Here is a 14,531-nt window from a genome sequence, read left to right as displayed (position 1 = left end):
TTCAGCAGCGTCACCGCCCAGCTCCGAGTGGGGTCCCGCCCACGCGGTGGGCGCTCGTTTGCACCAGGGTGATGGGTGCAGTGGGAGCTGTGGCCAACACCGTGCCGGAGACGTGCGTCTGAGGGGCGACACCTGGCAGCACCCCCTTCGCACGTGGGGCGGGGAGCCGCGCTGCCAGCGTTAGCCCACTGGGGCGGGGCTTCCCCGGGGCGCGCCCACGGGGCGGGGCCGGGCTCGGGGACCAATGGGGCGCGTGTGTGCTGGTCGGGGGCAGGATCCAGGCCTGGCATCCCGGTAGCCGCAGCTGTCTTTTCCGGCACCCGCGCCCCCTCAGCCAGTAGCAGACCCCTCCCGCTCTCGGGGATTACCCCCGAGCGGCTGCGTCCTCCAGTGGGTGAGTGAGCGCGCTGCCACACCCGGGCTGTAAGGGTGCGCCTGGCCGGGGTGAAGCGAATCTCGGCCCGCTCCAACCCGCCCCGGGGAGAAAATGGGAAGGAACCGGTGCAGGAAAGAGGACCACCTCGTGTGGCCGGCCGATGATGTTTTTGTTTTGGTCGTCGGGGAGTGGCGGGGTCGGTAGAGTTTGGGGAATGCCTTGTGTGGGTGGGAGGAATCTGGTGAGGTTAAAGAGAGAGGAGGCTGTCTGAGATGGGCTGAGAGAAGAGGGTTGATGGAGGGCGGGGCTTTGGAAGATTGAGAAGTTTCCTATTGCCCGGGGATGAGGTGATTGCATGGAGGATCTTGGGGGGCGGCTCAGGACCCCGGAGGAACGGGTGAGGAGGGCCGCCTGTCCATAACTCACTTCCCCTTTGAGGGATTTGCTTCCTCTTGTGCTGCTAGTTAAGAAGGTGGAAGATCTTTGCACCTTTCCAGAGCCAATGCCATCCCTCCTCTCAGGGATATGGGGGAAGGGGTGGCCCCAGGAGCTGGGAGGGGCCTTCGTACCCGGTCCTGAGACTTGGAGCCTACCATTGGTGGGGCAGTGGCCAGGATCAGCCTGCCCCCCACCCCCATTAACTCTTGGAGTTGCTGGTGAACGTGAATGTGAGTGTGTGTGTGTGTCCTTTTGGAGGAAGTTTCTGGGTGTTTGATTAGACGTGTTTCGTGGGGTCTCCACAGAGCGGCTTCCACTCAGCAAACTCTTTGCAGGCCTTGTAACCCGTTGGTGGCTTCCTCTGCCTGCTCTCGACCATGGCCAGTGAGAACTCTCCTCTGCTGGCCTACCGGCTCCTGGGGGAGGAGGGGGTTTCCTTCCCTGCCAATGGGGCCGGAGGTCCTGGAGGGGCACCGGCCCGGAAACTCTCCACCTTCCTGGGTGTGGTGGTGCCCACAGTCCTGTCCATGTTCAGTATAGTGGTGTTCTTGAGGATTGGTGAGTTGGCGCTGGTTTACTCAAGGTTGGGACTGGAATGAGGTTGGGGAAGGGCCCTGGGAGAAGCTGGTGAATGAAGGGCTTGGGGGAGGGGCCCCCAGTGGCCTTGGGCTTAGCTCTGCCCTGAGGTAACTGATGACCTCAGGGTGGGAGGGATGGGAGGGGCAGGAGGGGTGAGCCGCCATCTGACCTGCTTTGCCACTCCTGTCCCAGGGTTTGTGGTGGGTCATGCTGGTCTGCTTCAGGCTTTGGCCATGCTCCTGGTTGCCTACGTCATCCTGGCCCTCACCGTGCTCTCCGTCTGTGCCATCGCCACCAACGGAGCTGTGCGAGGGGGCGGAGCCTACTGTATCCTCAACCTGGGTGGACGGTGGTCTGGGCTCTTCTGTCTTATGGGGGGAGGAGAGGGCCCCTCCCTGCGTCTCCTGGGGGGCAGGCCAGTTCTAATGAACATCCAGTGGACAGGTTGGTATGGAGAAGGTCACCAGCATGGCCTTACACGGTACAGCCACCGTGGTTGAGTCCACCAGGTGTCTCCGTGGCTGCCATTTTGGTTCTAACAGTCCTGTCAGATAGTCTTCATCTTATGAACAAGGACATTCAAGAGTGCTAGTGACTTGGACAAAGCCACGTGGCTAGGGAGTGGCCGCACTGGGACATACCACCTCTGGGAAGAGTCCCGTGTGTTCAGGGAGAAAAGGCCTGGAGGGCCAGCTGCACGGTGCTTTGTGCCTGGGCCCTGCCTCCCATTCCGATTCAGTTTCTTTTCCCTTAACACTCACCCACTACTTCCACTTTCAGTCATGATCAGTCGGACTCTGGGGCCTGAGGTTGGCGGCAGCATCGGCCTGATGTTCTACCTGGCTAACGTCTGTGGCTGCGCCGTCTCCCTGCTGGGGCTGGTGGAGGCCATACTTGACGTCTTCGGGGCTGGTCTGTGCACCCCACTCTGGTCTGGGGGGCCCCGAGGATTTTCAGGGTCAGGGATTCTGGGATCACAGCAGGGGGAGAAGCCCTCTCCTGGGACAGACGCACTTTCTTGAGTGCCTGCTGTGTGCCCAGCCTCGTGCAGACATCCTAGAGAATGTCCTGGCCCACGAGGAGCTCACCATCTAGTCGGGGGGTGGGGGTGGGGAGGGCAGGCTGACACTCTGAAAATTGACAAAGCAAGATTGCCGGTACCCCCCACGGAGGGCTAGGATGCTGGAGTACAGTTGGGTGAAGTGTTAGTCTCTCAGTCATGTCTGACTCTTTGCGACCCCGTGGACTGTAGCCCGCCAGGTTCCTCTGTCCATGGGGATTCTCCAGGCAAGAATTCTAGAGTGGGTTGCCATGCCCTCCTCCAGGGGATCTTCCTGACCCAGGGATCGAACCTGGGTCTCTTGCATTACAGGTGGATTCGTTACCGTCTGAGCTACCAGGGGAGTCCAGCTGGGTGGGGGAGTGGGAAAGATGGCCTTTCTGAGGACAAGTGGGCCAAAGATGGGGTCTCTGCCTGCTCTGAGTCATGACTGGGGTCCCTCCTTGGAGGCGTGGCCATCTAACTGTTCTTTCCTCTCTGCAGATGCCTCAGGGTCCAGTGGCCTCCGGGTCCTGCCCCAGGGCTACGGCTGGAGCCTGCTCTACGGTTCCCTGCTGCTGGGCCTGGTGGGCGGGGTCTGTACCCTGGGGGCCGGCCTCTACGCCAGGGCCTCCTTCCTCACATTTCTGCTGGTCTCTGGTTCCCTGGCCTCCGTGCTGGTCAGCTTTGTGGCTGTGGGGCCCAGGGACATCCCGTTGGCTCCTCGGCCTGGCCCCAATGGCTCCTCCCTGCCACCCCAGGTCGGCCACTTCACTGGCTTCAACAGCAGCACCCTGAAGGCTAATCTGGATGGTGAGCTGGGTGCAGGGGTTCTGGGGGTTCTCAGGGCAAGGGGTGAGCCCGTGGTGGGGGTGGCTTGGAATCTCTGGATGAGAACAGATGTCAGAGATCATCAGTGGTGAGAGACTGGACCTGGAACAGGTTGATTAGAATCTGTTGGGCACTTGTTGGCCGCTTTGTGTTTGGCCCAGCAAGAATGACCACGAGACAGTCTCTGCCTTAGAGGAACTTGTTTAATCAGAGAGATAAGATGTGCATTCAGGAAACAAATTGCATATTAGGATGGGGTATGATTTAAGGAGATAAGAATCATAGAGGAGTCCAGAGGAGGGAGACCTGGGTATGAGCTGGGTGGCCAGGGGGTCGGGAAAGCTGGTAGAGCTATAAGTGGCCTGAGTGGGGCTGGGAAATTCATTGTTGTTTGTTTTGCTGTGCTGGGTCTTACTTGTGGCATGTGAGATCTAGTTCCTTGACCAAGGATTGAATCCGGGCTCCCTGTATTGGGAGCTTGGAGTCCTAGCCACTGGACCAGCAGGGAAATCCCAGGGGTTGGAAAACTCAGATAGGAGGGTGAGGGAAGGCAGCTAGGAAAGAGTGTGGATGAAGATGTGGAGGGAAGAACAGAGGTGCATGGGGGAGAAGGAGGAGATGAAGTCAGCTGAGCCCAGGCCAGAGACGGGGGTCAGAGCTGGGGTCTTGGCAAGCTGGTCAGGGTGGTGGGGAGGCAAGGGGTGTGTTTTAGAATAGGAGGGAAGGGAGGCGGGGCCAAAACGCCTGGATCCCTAGGAGGGATGCTGACACCCTTTCGTCCCTGGGAATGATCCCTCCTCCTCAGCCGGCTACGCCAAGGACTACACCACGGGGGCCATGATGACCTTTGCCAGCGTCTTTGCTGTTCTTTTTAACGGCTGCACGGGCATCATGGCTGGGGCCAACATGTCAGGTGAGCGTCCTTGGGGGAGGGGGCTGCCTTGCCACCTGGTGCCCCTCCAAGGTGCTGTGGGGGCTCAGGGATGTGGGGGCTGGTGGAGGACCCTCCCCCTCTGCTCCCTTCCCTCCAGGGGAGCTGAAAGACCCCAGCCGGGCCATTCCTCTGGGCACGATCGTTGCTGTTGCCTATACTTTCTTCATCTACATCCTGCTTTTCTTCCTCTCCAGCTTCACGTGTGACAGGTGCCTGGGCACGGGGTGGAGTGGGGTGTGGGAACGGAGTTGTCACACCTGGTTCACCAAATGAAGCGCTGGCTGGGAGTGGGGGTGGGAGATGCCTACATGGTTGAGGTGTGTGGAAACTGGGCAGTGAGTCGGAGCTGATGCCTGAAATGGGGAAGGCTGGCGCCATGGTAAGGACCCACCGGAAGCCAGCATTGGCTTCCTGCCTGGGCTGCTGTCAGCATGTGGCCTGGGGGTGGGGCTTGCCAGTCAATTGGTGGCTCTATAAATATGTGGCCTCTTGTGCCTATGCCGTTGGGAACGTCCACCCTGTGATGAAATCCACAGCAGCCCAATGACAACCAGTAGAACGCCCAGTCTGACCCCCAGGCCCACTCCGTCTATCAGTATGATTCTTGAGGTCAGGGCTGGGGTCAGTCCAGAACACCTAGCGCTGAACCTGCCCAGTGTTGAGAGCACTGTTCTCACCAGGTCCCTGGGGGTGGACGCACCTTGATTTCCGGCCTCCTCCTCCTCTCCGTGCTTGTAGGGTGCTGCTGCAGGAGGACTACGGCTTCTTCCGAGCCATCAGCCTGTGGCCCCCACTGGTGCTGGTCGGGATCTACGCCACGTCACTCTCCGCCTCCATGAGCTCCCTCATTGGCGCCTCCCGCATCCTCCATGCCCTGGCCCAGGATGACCTCTTCGGTGGGTTTCCCCTGCCTGGTTGCACCTTCCCGTGCCTGTCTCTGTCCCCTGCTCGCCCCGGGCTCACTTTTCTGCCTACCGCCTTTCTGTTTGCACAGGAGTGATCCTGGCGCCGGCCAAGGTGGTATCCCGAGGGGGGAACCCCTGGGGGGCTGTGCTGTATTCCTGGGGCCTCGTGCAGGTAAGCCTGTCTCCTCGAGTTGCCCTCACCCTCAGCCCCTCCGGTTACACTCCTGGGACTGGGGAGGGTTGGGCATGCATGCGGGGAGACGTACCCAAGGTGGCAGGATGTGTTGGCCTTTGATGGGGGCGGGAACGAGCGCCCAGCCTTTTGGTCCATGTCCAGCTGGTGCTCCTGGCCGGAAAGCTGAACACGCTGGCCGCCGTGGTCACCGTCTTCTACTTGGTGGCCTATGCTGCCGTGGACTTGTCCTGCCTGAGCCTGGAGTGGGCCTCTGCCCCCAACTTCCGGTGAGAGAAGGAGCCGCCTGTGTCCCCAGAGGAAGGGTGGGAGTAACAACGGCGGGAAGGCCTGGGACCAAGCGCAAGATTTCGGGCGGGAGCGGAGGTGATGATGTGATTTCGGGCTGTTTCAAGCGCTCTTCCTTCTCTGTCGGCCCTCAGCCCCACCTTCAACCTCTTCTCCTGGCACACCTGCTTGCTGGGGGTGGCCTCCTGCCTGCTCATGATGTTCCTCATCAGCCCCGGGGCTGCCGGCGGCTCCCTGCTCCTCATGGGCCTGCTTTCTGCCCTGCTCACTGCTCGAGGAGGGCCCAGCAGCTGGGGCTACGTCAGCCAGGCCCTGCTTTTCCACCAGGTCCAGGGAGCTGGCAGGGGGAGTGTGGGGCCGGCTGGGGAAGGGAAGAGGCGGGTTGGGAACACCCCTGCTCCGGGGAGACCTCGGGTTGATTCCCATCCCAGTTGATGGATGAGGGTCATCTGCCAGAGCCCTTCCTCCCCCCACCTCCCCTTGACCCCAGGTGCGGAAGTACCTGCTCCGGCTGGACGTCCGGAAGGACCACGTGAAGTTCTGGCGGCCGCAGCTGCTGCTTCTGGTGGGGAACCCGCGGGGTGCCCTGCCTCTGCTGCGATTGGCCAACCAGCTCAAGAAAGGGGGTCTCTACGTGCTGGGCCATGTCACCCTGGGAGACCTCGGTCAGTTGCCCTCCACTCATACCACACCCACCCCCCCCCCCGCCACATCCCCTCTCTCTCCCTCTGGTTCCCAGACACTCTTTGTGTTCTTGGTGTCCCTGAGACCTCTTGCAGTCTTCCCAGATCGCCCTTCCTACCAGTCACGTCCCTGCCCAGACCCTTCTTTTCTGCCCATGTGGGATCTGGACTTGAGGAGAAAGTACACGAGTCTGGCCCACATGTGTTTGCCTGCCTTCTCTGCAGACTCTCTGCCCTCGGATCCTGTGCAGCCGCAGTACGGGGCATGGCTGAGCCTGGTGGACCGGGCTCAAGTGAAGGCCTTTGTGGATCTCACCCTCTCACCCTCCGTGCGCCAGGGAGCTCAGCACTTGCTGCGGATCTCCGGTCTTGGTGAGCTGCCCTCGGCCCGCTCTGTGGCCCCTCTCAGTCTCTGCTCCCCTCCCCCCCGAGAGTAAACCACAGATTGCAGACTCCGAAAGGAACCCACCGTCTCGTGCAGACAGGACTTGATTCTCAAAGATAAAAGACAGTGTGTGAGGAGGTCTCTGAGGAGCTGCCTTAGGACTAGAGATGGAAGGACATGGCTTTTTTGGTTTCTTTCTGACCCATGATTGGGGCACAGGCTCTGAAGAGCGTGTTGTTTTCCTGGGGACAGTGGGAGAAGGATTTGAGGCTAGGTGTTGCCCCCATCAAAATCCAGGGCAGATGCTTTCCAACCACTGGAGTTCAGAAAGAGGAAGACCGTGGTCACTGATGTGGTGGACAAGGTTTTGTGATGAGATAGTATCTCAGCTGAGACTTGAGCAGAGAAGGGGGAAGTGATGTAACTAACGAGGTCCCCAGACACTACAAAGAGTGCCAAGGGTGGCAGGGGAGTGGCTGATGCTCTCGGATGGAGTGGAATGTTCCTGGCTTTGTGACCATGTCCTCTGGCCCAGCACCCCACCTTCCTCCAAACCCCTGATGAGCCGCCTCCTCCTTTCTCAGTCTCAGGACTAACGTTTGCGCCCTCCCTGAGTGCATGCTTCCTGCCCCATTATAGTCTGGCTAAAGTTCAGCTGTTGGACATTGCCCTGCTCGTTTGGGTGGTTTCAATGAGAACCCTGGAAAATGCTCAGAATGGGGTGTGACTAGTTTAATTTGCAAGATCGGTTGGAGTTCCCACCTGGTAAGGAGTTCTAGGGGTGTTAGCAAGCATTATCAGATAGTATCAGATAGACCCTGCAGCATCTCCTCCAGTCCCATCTTTTGTGGGGAAGGCTGGACCCAGAGACCACACCTTTCATGCAGTTCATCCCTCTGAAAATAACTCACATAAAAAGGGAAAGGTTTTCTTTAAGCAGTTAGTTCCCTTGCAAGGAGAATTTGACTTACTGATAGATTTTGAGTAAACCATTTGCCCCTTGAGAATGGGTCTTAGAAGAGGTCTGAGTCTTCTTGTAAACCCAACCCTGCCACAGGGGAAACGATCCCATTCCATACTGGTTGTTCAGACGCTAAAGCCTGAGCTGTCAGCAGGGACTGGGGGCTTTGTGGTTGGCCACCACCCACTTAGTGGCTAAGAGAACGGGCTCTGGTGCCCAAGACATCATGGTCACTGCTGGCCCCAGAGTCTACCAGCCATGAGCCTTTGGGCTAGTGACTTCACCACTCTGGGTCTCAGGTTCCTTATCTGTAAGAGAGGGTGAGTAATACTCTCTATCTCATAGCGTTGCTTCAGGGCTCTGATGAGTTAAAAATATGAAGTGCTTTCAACAGTACGGGGCCCCCGGTCAGTGTCCAGGTGGTAAGCTCACTGGGGGCTGTGCTTTGGACAGGCCATCATTAGGACTCTGTAGTCCTAGAAACGGATTGTGCAGCCCCCCGTCCTGAGCTTTCATCCTCCGCGAGCAGGATCTAAGCGTTATCTCCCTGGGAGCCGAGGCCATGAGCTTGGTTAATTGGGGGGCCCCATCTGCCAGTGGAGTCAGGCTTACCTCCCATCACGAAAAGGTGTGCGGCTTGAAGCCCAGAATGGATGCATCCTACTGCCATGGACCGGAAGTGCTCCTTAGTTAAAGCAAGCTTTAGGGCGCACTTTGCCTATTTAGGTGGGGGAGATTAGTCATGGAGATAAATCAACGCATGTGAAAGTGTTTGGGAACACGGAAAGTTATTGTGCAAATGTGCGTAGTGTGGCCTTAAGAGGCCAAGCACAGTGCACACGTCATGCCTGACGGCTGACACACGGCACTGTCAGTGTGGCAGTGGGCGCCCGTTGGTGCTCTGTGAGCTCAGCCCACTCGTCTAACTCCCCTGGGTTCCTTCTCCCCTACCTCTCTGCCCCCCAGGTGGCATGAAGCCCAACACGCTGGTCCTGGGTTTCTATGACGATGCTGCACCCCAGGATCACTTCCTGACTGACCCGGCTTTCTCTGAGCCTGCGGATGGCACCCAGGAGGCTGGGGCCCCGGCCCTGAGCACCCTGTTCCCTCCACCCCGGGCTCCTGGGAGCCCCCGGGCTCTCAGTCCCCAGGACTATGTGGCCACCGTGGCAGACGCCCTGAAGATGAACAAGAACGTGGTCCTGGCCCGGGCCTGTGGGGCCCTGCCCCCTGAGCGGCTGAGCCGGGGGTCTGGGGGCACCTCCCAGCCACACCACGTGGACGTGTGGCCCCTCAACCTGCTGCGGCCGCGGGGCGGGCCCGGCTACGTGGACGTGTGCGGCCTCTTCCTGCTGCAGATGGCGACCATCTTGGGCATGGTGCCTGCCTGGCACAGTGCCCGCCTCCGGATCTTCTTGTGCTTGGGGCCTCGGGAGGCCCCGGGGGCAGCCGAGGGGCGGCTGCGGGCACTGCTGAGCCAGTTGAGGATCCGGGCCGAGGTGCGGGAGGTGGTGTGGGGTGAGGGGGCTGCCTCCGAGGAGCCGGAGGAGGAGGAGGAAGGGGACTTTGTGAACGGCAGGCGGGGAGACGCTGAGGCAGAGGCCCTGGCATGCAGCGCCAACGCCCTGGTTCGGGCCCAGCAGGGGCGTGGTAGAGGAGGGCCCGGTGGGCCTGAGGAAGGGGATGGAGAGGTGGGGCCCGCCACCGCCCTCACCTTCTTGTACCTGCCACGGCCGCCTGCTGATTCTGCCCGCTACCTGCGCTACCTGGCGCTCCTGGAAATTCTGAGCCGCGATCTGGGCCCCACGCTGCTCATTCACGGTGTCACCCCTGTCACTTGCACTGATCTCTGATGCCCACGCCAAGCAGAGAGAGCGTCCAGGTCCTGTGGCCCACCTTGAGCGTAGGGTGAGAAGGGGAAGGGCTGCCTCTTGCCAGCCTCGCACGTGGGTCTCGGCCCCTGGTGGACGTATTAGGGCATCCTGGTCTCCCGGCCCCGGGTGCAGTTACTAACGCAGGGCAGCTGTCCCCACCACCTTCCCGGGGAAGGAGTCCACGGCCCTCCCTGTGGGCCTCCCTGCCTTCACCCGTGCCTTGACGGGGGCTGGGTCTCCGCTTGTGACTCTAGGCTACCTCAGTCTCCCCCGCCCCAACAGACCCCCCTGGACCCCTGAGGTTGTGATGTTTTTGTTCTGTTTTATTTTTCTAACTGCTCAATGTGAATAAAAGATCAAAACACTAAGTGCCGGCTGAGCATTTCTGGAAGGAGGGGGGGTGGTACGTGGGATGGAAAGAGGGAGAAATCTGTATGGGGGATGGGGACAGAAGAGCGTTGGAGAGACTCTCAGCAGGGAGGTGGCCACGTGTGGGACCCGGGGCGCTGGCCTGGGGGTGGGGGGGTGCTGGTGGAGATGCAGGCTGCCGGCAGCCCGCAGACTCGGGCTCCGGAGGAAAGCGCTCCCTGCTCGCAGGAGGGGGCCCGACTCGGGGAGGGACGGCAGTTTAGGGCCTAGGGGGCCACGTGACCCTCCCCCAGGAATGCGATGATGTCACCAGGGGCGTGGCCATCCCCAAAATTAGGGAGGAAGGGGAAAAAAAAAACCAGAAAAAGTTTCTTTCCTGGAGTCCCAAGCAAGGTGTGGGACGGAAGAAGGGATCCAAGTCAGAGCCCCGGGGCTCCGTGGGGCCCGACCCGCTGTCTGAAGTCCCCCTTTCCAGACCATGTCCGGGCCCACCTGGCTCCCCCCGAAGCAGCCGGAGCCCGCTCGAGCCCCTCAGGGGAGAGCGTTCCCCCGAGGGGCCTCAGGGCCTCCCCCGGCCCATGGAGCAGGTAAGGCAGCCCCAGTGAGGCCCAGAGGCCCCCGGGCCACCAGCACTCTCAGCTCTGCCTTGCGCCGTCCGCGCCCCACTGAGCAGGCCCCTGCCGCCCCTTCCCCTCCCAGCCCCATTCGCGGACCCCAGGTGCAGGGCGGGGGGGCGGGGGTGAAGAGGGACTCAAGATGTGAGTCCCTCTTCAAGGGTGAAGAGTGGCCTCCACGGGCGTCGTCACCTTGACCTTCCTCATCCCCACCTTGGCTCTCTCTTCCCTCACCCCAGCGCTCCAGCCCCACCCCCGGGTCAATTTTTGCCCTCTCCCATCCGAGCAGTGTTACCAGACCCCCGGGGGACCGGAGGACCGGGGGCTGGCCTGGGTGGGGTGCCACGGAGCACCCCAGCACTCACAGGTGAGCACAGGCACTGGGGGATGGGGCGATTTGGGCCAGGGGGGAGACCGTGGGATTTGCATTTCTCCCTGCTTTTTGCTCCCTCCCCAGGGCCTCCCCCAAGACAGGGGGGGCTTGCGCCCGGGAAGTCTGGATGCTGAGATAGACTCCCTGACCAGCATGCTGGCTGAGTTGGACGGGGGTCGAGGTCACGCCCTGCGGCGGCCTGACCGGCAGGTGACTCCCCTGTCCTGCCCCTGCCCCTTCCCCTTCCAATCCTTGACCCCGCCCCTCCCCCCTGAAGCCTGGTCCCTACTCTGAATCCCCCCATTCCCAAACCTCCCCCCGCCCCCCACACCCGCCCACAAGCCCCATGTGAGGGATGCTTACTCCGGGGCCCTTGTCAAAGCTGGTTCTTGCCTGGGTGCCCCAAGGGGTGGGGGGGTTCCTACAGATGGGTGTCTTGGAAATGGGCCCAGCTCACTCCCGCTCTGCGTCTCTCCCCAGGCTTACGAGCCCCCTGAGCCCCCAGCCTACCGCTCAGGGTCAGGCCCCTTGAGGCCGAATGGAGGGGCGCTTCCTCCCCCACCGCTCCCAGGGTCCCCCTATGGGGGCCCCACTCCGGCCTCCTATGCTACGGCCAGCACCCCCGCCGGCCCTGCCTTCCCTGTGCAAGTGAAAGTGGCACAACCCGTGAGAGGCTGTGGCCCTCCCAGGCGGGGGGCCTCTCAGGCCTCCGGGTCCTCCCCGGGCCCCCACTTTCCTCTCCCAGGCCGAGGTGAAGTCTGGGGGGCTGGCTACAGGAGCCACCGCGAGCCAGGGCCGGGGGCTAAGGAGGAGGCCCCGGGGGTCTCCAGCCCTGCAGGCGCAAGAGGAGGCGGGTATGGGCCCCAGGTAAGCCCTGGGCCCTGGGATTTCGGGTCCATCAAAGACAACTGGATGCTGACTGGGTGGGGTGCAGGGGAGGGGGTGTTAATGTTGGAGGTCTGGGATGTTGGGGCTCTGGATCCCCTGTGGATGTAGGGCAGGTCAGGACTAAAAGACGGAGGGGCCTAGATCTACACCCTGGCTGCCAGAGGGGCTCCCCCGGCCCCTGGGCTGGGACTTGTTCTGTGATAAGCTTTCTGGGTAGAACGGTCTGGTCACCCTCGGGACCCTCAGTGACAGCACTGGGAGCTAGAGGTAGGGCCAAACCCCTGAGTCTCACCTCCCAGGTCCCCCTGAGCCAGCCTCCCGAGGAGGAGCTTGAGAGGTTGACCAAGAAGCTGGTGCACGACATGAACCACCCGCCCAGCGGGGAGTACTTCGGTGAGCTGACCCCCGACCTCAGGGAGGTGGGACTGCAGAGTCAGATGGACAGCGGATCTGGCTTCCCGGCCTGTGAGGGGGTTGACCCTGTCCCTCCCTGTCCCCAGGCCGCTGTGGTGGGTGCGGAGAAGACGTGGTCGGGGATGGGGCCGGGGTCGTAGCCCTGGATCGCGTCTTCCACGTGGGCTGCTTTGTGTGTTCTACATGCCGGGCCCAGCTCCGGGGCCAGCATTTCTACGCCGTGGAGAGGAGGGCGTATTGTGAGAGCTGCTATGTGGTGAGTGGTTGGGGGCCGGGAGGGCTTCCATCCAACTAGAATAAATGAGTTGGAAACTAGAGGAATAGGGCTTGAAGCAGGGGAACTGACACTGATAAACGAGAAGAAGGGATGAATGAAGTAAGGAGCGCCACACTGGCTGCTGGAGAAGGACGATATTCCCTCATACGTGTGAAGCATTTATTTATTTTTGGCTGCGCTGGGCCTTCATTGCTGCCAGCCGGCTTTCTCTAGCTGCGGTGCGCAGGCTTCTCATTGTGGTGGCTTCTCTTGTTGCAGACTACAGGCTCTAGAGTGTAGGCTCAGTAGTTGTGGTGCATGGGGTTAGTTGTTCTGAGGCGAATGGGATCTTCCCAGACCAGGGATCGAACTCAGGTCCCCTGCCTTGCAGGGCAGATTCTTAACCACTGGACCGCCAGTAAAGTCCCAGGCATTTATTTTAGATTTACAGGAACGTGCTAAATCCCCACAATATCCCAGTGAAGCAGCTACTACTGCTGAAGGATAAACGAAGCTCAGAGAGGTTAAATAACTTGTCCAGGAAGCTGCAGTGCTGGGGTCAGTACTCAGATCTGTTCAAGGTCACCTTTCACTGAATCCCATGCAGGTAGATAGAGAAATAAGATGGATAGGCTAGACGGATGCCTGTAAGGGCTCCTGCGGGTCTCCCCAGCCCCCGACCTTCCTATCCTCCTTCCTGCCAGGCCACCCTGGAGAAGTGCTCCACGTGCTCCCAGCCCATCCTGGACCGGATTCTTCGGGCTATGGGGAAGGCCTACCACCCGGGCTGCTTCACCTGTGTGGTGTGCCACCGCGGCCTCGACGGCATTCCTTTCACTGTGGATGCCACGAGCCAGATCCACTGCATTGAGGATTTCCACAGGTCAGCCGGGTCCCCAGCTTCTGTCTCAGGATGTCTGGGCTGGCCTTTCCCATCTTCCTCATGACTCCTTCCCACTGCAGTACCAGCCTCTCCTGTTTGGCAACCCTGGCTGTGCCTCTTTCTCTCTTTCCCTAAGATCCCAAACTCTACCTCCCTTTGGTCTCTCCCATCTCCTGCCTTGTCCCGCCTTCTTTGGGATCTACTGTTAGTCCCCTCCAACCCTGGGGCTTGACAGCCTCCTGGGTTCCCTTCCACCCCCAGGAAGTTTGCCCCAAGATGCTCAGTATGTGGTGGGGCCATCATGCCCGAACCAGGTCAGGAGGAGACCGTGCGAATCGTAGCTCTGGATCGCAGTTTTCACATTGGCTGTTACAAGTGTGAGGTAGGGGGGGCCTGGGCAACGGTGGGGGGAGGGGAAGGGTTATTGGGGTCTGGGGCGCTGGGTGTGGTAAAGCATGATGGAAAAGGATCTCAGGGGTCCCAGCCTGATGGGAAGCTGCTGCTTCTTTCTAAACAGGAGTGTGGGCTGCTGCTCTCCTCTGAGGGTGAGTGTCAGGGCTGCTACCCACTGGATGGGCACATCTTGTGCAAGACCTGCAGTGCCTGGCGGATCCAGGAGCTCTCGGCCACCGTCACCACCGACTGCTGAGTCTCCCGAGGAGCACCTGCTGTGCCCTCCCTTCCCATCCATCACCCTCCCCGACAACCACCTTTATAACTTTGTCACCAAATGCTGTCTCCTTGCCTCCAGTCACGAAATAACAACCCAGCCAGAGTTTACAAAACACTTTAAAGTCTGTTGTCTCATCTGATACTCTCACATCAACCCAACACAAGCAGGTTGTGGTGACTGGCCTGCATTTTCACCTGAGAAGTGACTTCCTCAGGTTGCATGGCTCCCAAATGGCAGAACCAAGATCGGAAGGGTCTTCCTAGTCCTGGGTCAGTTTTTTGCAACTCCATTGTACACTGTTTTAAAAGTAGTTTCTGTAGAGACACTCCCCCCTCCCAACCCCGCCACAAGCCCTGGGAACAAGGCTGCAGTATGTGCAAGAAAGGCAGCATTTCCTAAAGTCTTCACACTCAACTCACTGAACAACGACTTTTTTGTTATCCCTGGGGTGGTGGTGCATTTAATCTGGGGCAGCCCAGATCCTGCTTGGCTGTCAGGCTCACAACCTACAACCGATCTCATCAAGGTGCTGGTTGGGGTCTGCCACTTTTACTTAAAGATCGGGTGCCTTTGTG

At 60.2% G+C, this 14,531-nt stretch overlaps 2 protein-coding genes across 3 annotated transcripts; both read left to right on the top strand.

The window, feature by feature from the left end:
• Nucleotides 1-270: 270 nt before the first annotated feature.
• Nucleotides 271-9,852, top strand: SLC12A9 (solute carrier family 12 member 9). 2 transcript variants are annotated; one of them, XM_055562182.1, is made up of 14 exons: nucleotides 271-394; nucleotides 1,120-1,372; nucleotides 1,586-1,720; nucleotides 2,174-2,305; nucleotides 2,937-3,245; nucleotides 4,069-4,176; nucleotides 4,295-4,406; nucleotides 4,936-5,093; nucleotides 5,192-5,274; nucleotides 5,440-5,564; nucleotides 5,718-5,910; nucleotides 6,074-6,248; nucleotides 6,492-6,638; nucleotides 8,579-9,852. In XM_055562182.1, exons 2-14 carry the CDS (start codon nucleotides 1,192-1,194, stop codon nucleotides 9,463-9,465), a joined length of 2,745 nt encoding a protein of 914 aa, XP_055418157.1. In that variant the 5' UTR covers nucleotides 271-394; nucleotides 1,120-1,191; the 3' UTR covers nucleotides 9,466-9,852. The 2 variants fall into 2 exon arrangements, with proteins under 2 accessions (XP_055418157.1, XP_055418156.1); XM_055562181.1 differs by having other exon boundaries at nucleotides 276-394; nucleotides 1,150-1,372.
• Nucleotides 9,853-10,137: 285 nt separating this feature from the next.
• TRIP6 (thyroid hormone receptor interactor 6) lies at nucleotides 10,138-14,293 on the top strand. The gene is made up of 9 exons (XM_055561678.1): nucleotides 10,138-10,442; nucleotides 10,709-10,836; nucleotides 10,927-11,052; nucleotides 11,323-11,709; nucleotides 12,030-12,123; nucleotides 12,231-12,400; nucleotides 13,105-13,283; nucleotides 13,545-13,665; nucleotides 13,801-14,293. Exons 1-9 carry the CDS (start codon nucleotides 10,334-10,336, stop codon nucleotides 13,930-13,932), a joined length of 1,446 nt encoding a protein of 481 aa, XP_055417653.1. The 5' UTR covers nucleotides 10,138-10,333; the 3' UTR covers nucleotides 13,933-14,293.
• Nucleotides 14,294-14,531: the final 238 nt, after the last annotated feature.

The sequence above is a fragment of the Bubalus kerabau genome, chromosome 23 (genome assembly GCF_029407905.1).
Source record: "Bubalus kerabau isolate K-KA32 ecotype Philippines breed swamp buffalo chromosome 23, PCC_UOA_SB_1v2, whole genome shotgun sequence".
NCBI classification, from domain to species: Eukaryota; Metazoa; Chordata; class Mammalia; order Artiodactyla; family Bovidae; genus Bubalus; species Bubalus kerabau.
Note: the sequence above shows the minus strand (reverse complement) of the source record. Positions and strands in the feature narration are given on the sequence as shown.

Bases quoted from the DNA above. Each gene is read 5' to 3' on its own strand.
- SLC12A9 (XM_055562182.1), top strand. From the start codon at position 1,192: ATGGCCAGTGAGAACTCTCCTCTGCTGGCCTACCGGCTCCTGGGGGAG. The intron at 5,275-5,439 runs GTAAGCCTGTCT...GTCCATGTCCAG, and splicing joins ATTCCTGGGGCCTCGTGCAG to CTGGTGCTCCTGGCCGGAAA. The intron at 5,565-5,717 runs GTGAGAGAAGGA...GTCGGCCCTCAG, and splicing joins GCCTCTGCCCCCAACTTCCG to CCCCACCTTCAACCTCTTCT.
- TRIP6 (XM_055561678.1), top strand. From the start codon at position 10,334: ATGTCCGGGCCCACCTGGCTCCCCCCGAAGCAGCCGGAGCCCGCTCGA. The intron at 12,124-12,230 runs GTGAGCTGACCC...CCCTGTCCCCAG, and splicing joins GCCCAGCGGGGAGTACTTCG to GCCGCTGTGGTGGGTGCGGA. The intron at 13,284-13,544 runs GTCAGCCGGGTC...TTCCACCCCCAG, and splicing joins TGCATTGAGGATTTCCACAG to GAAGTTTGCCCCAAGATGCT.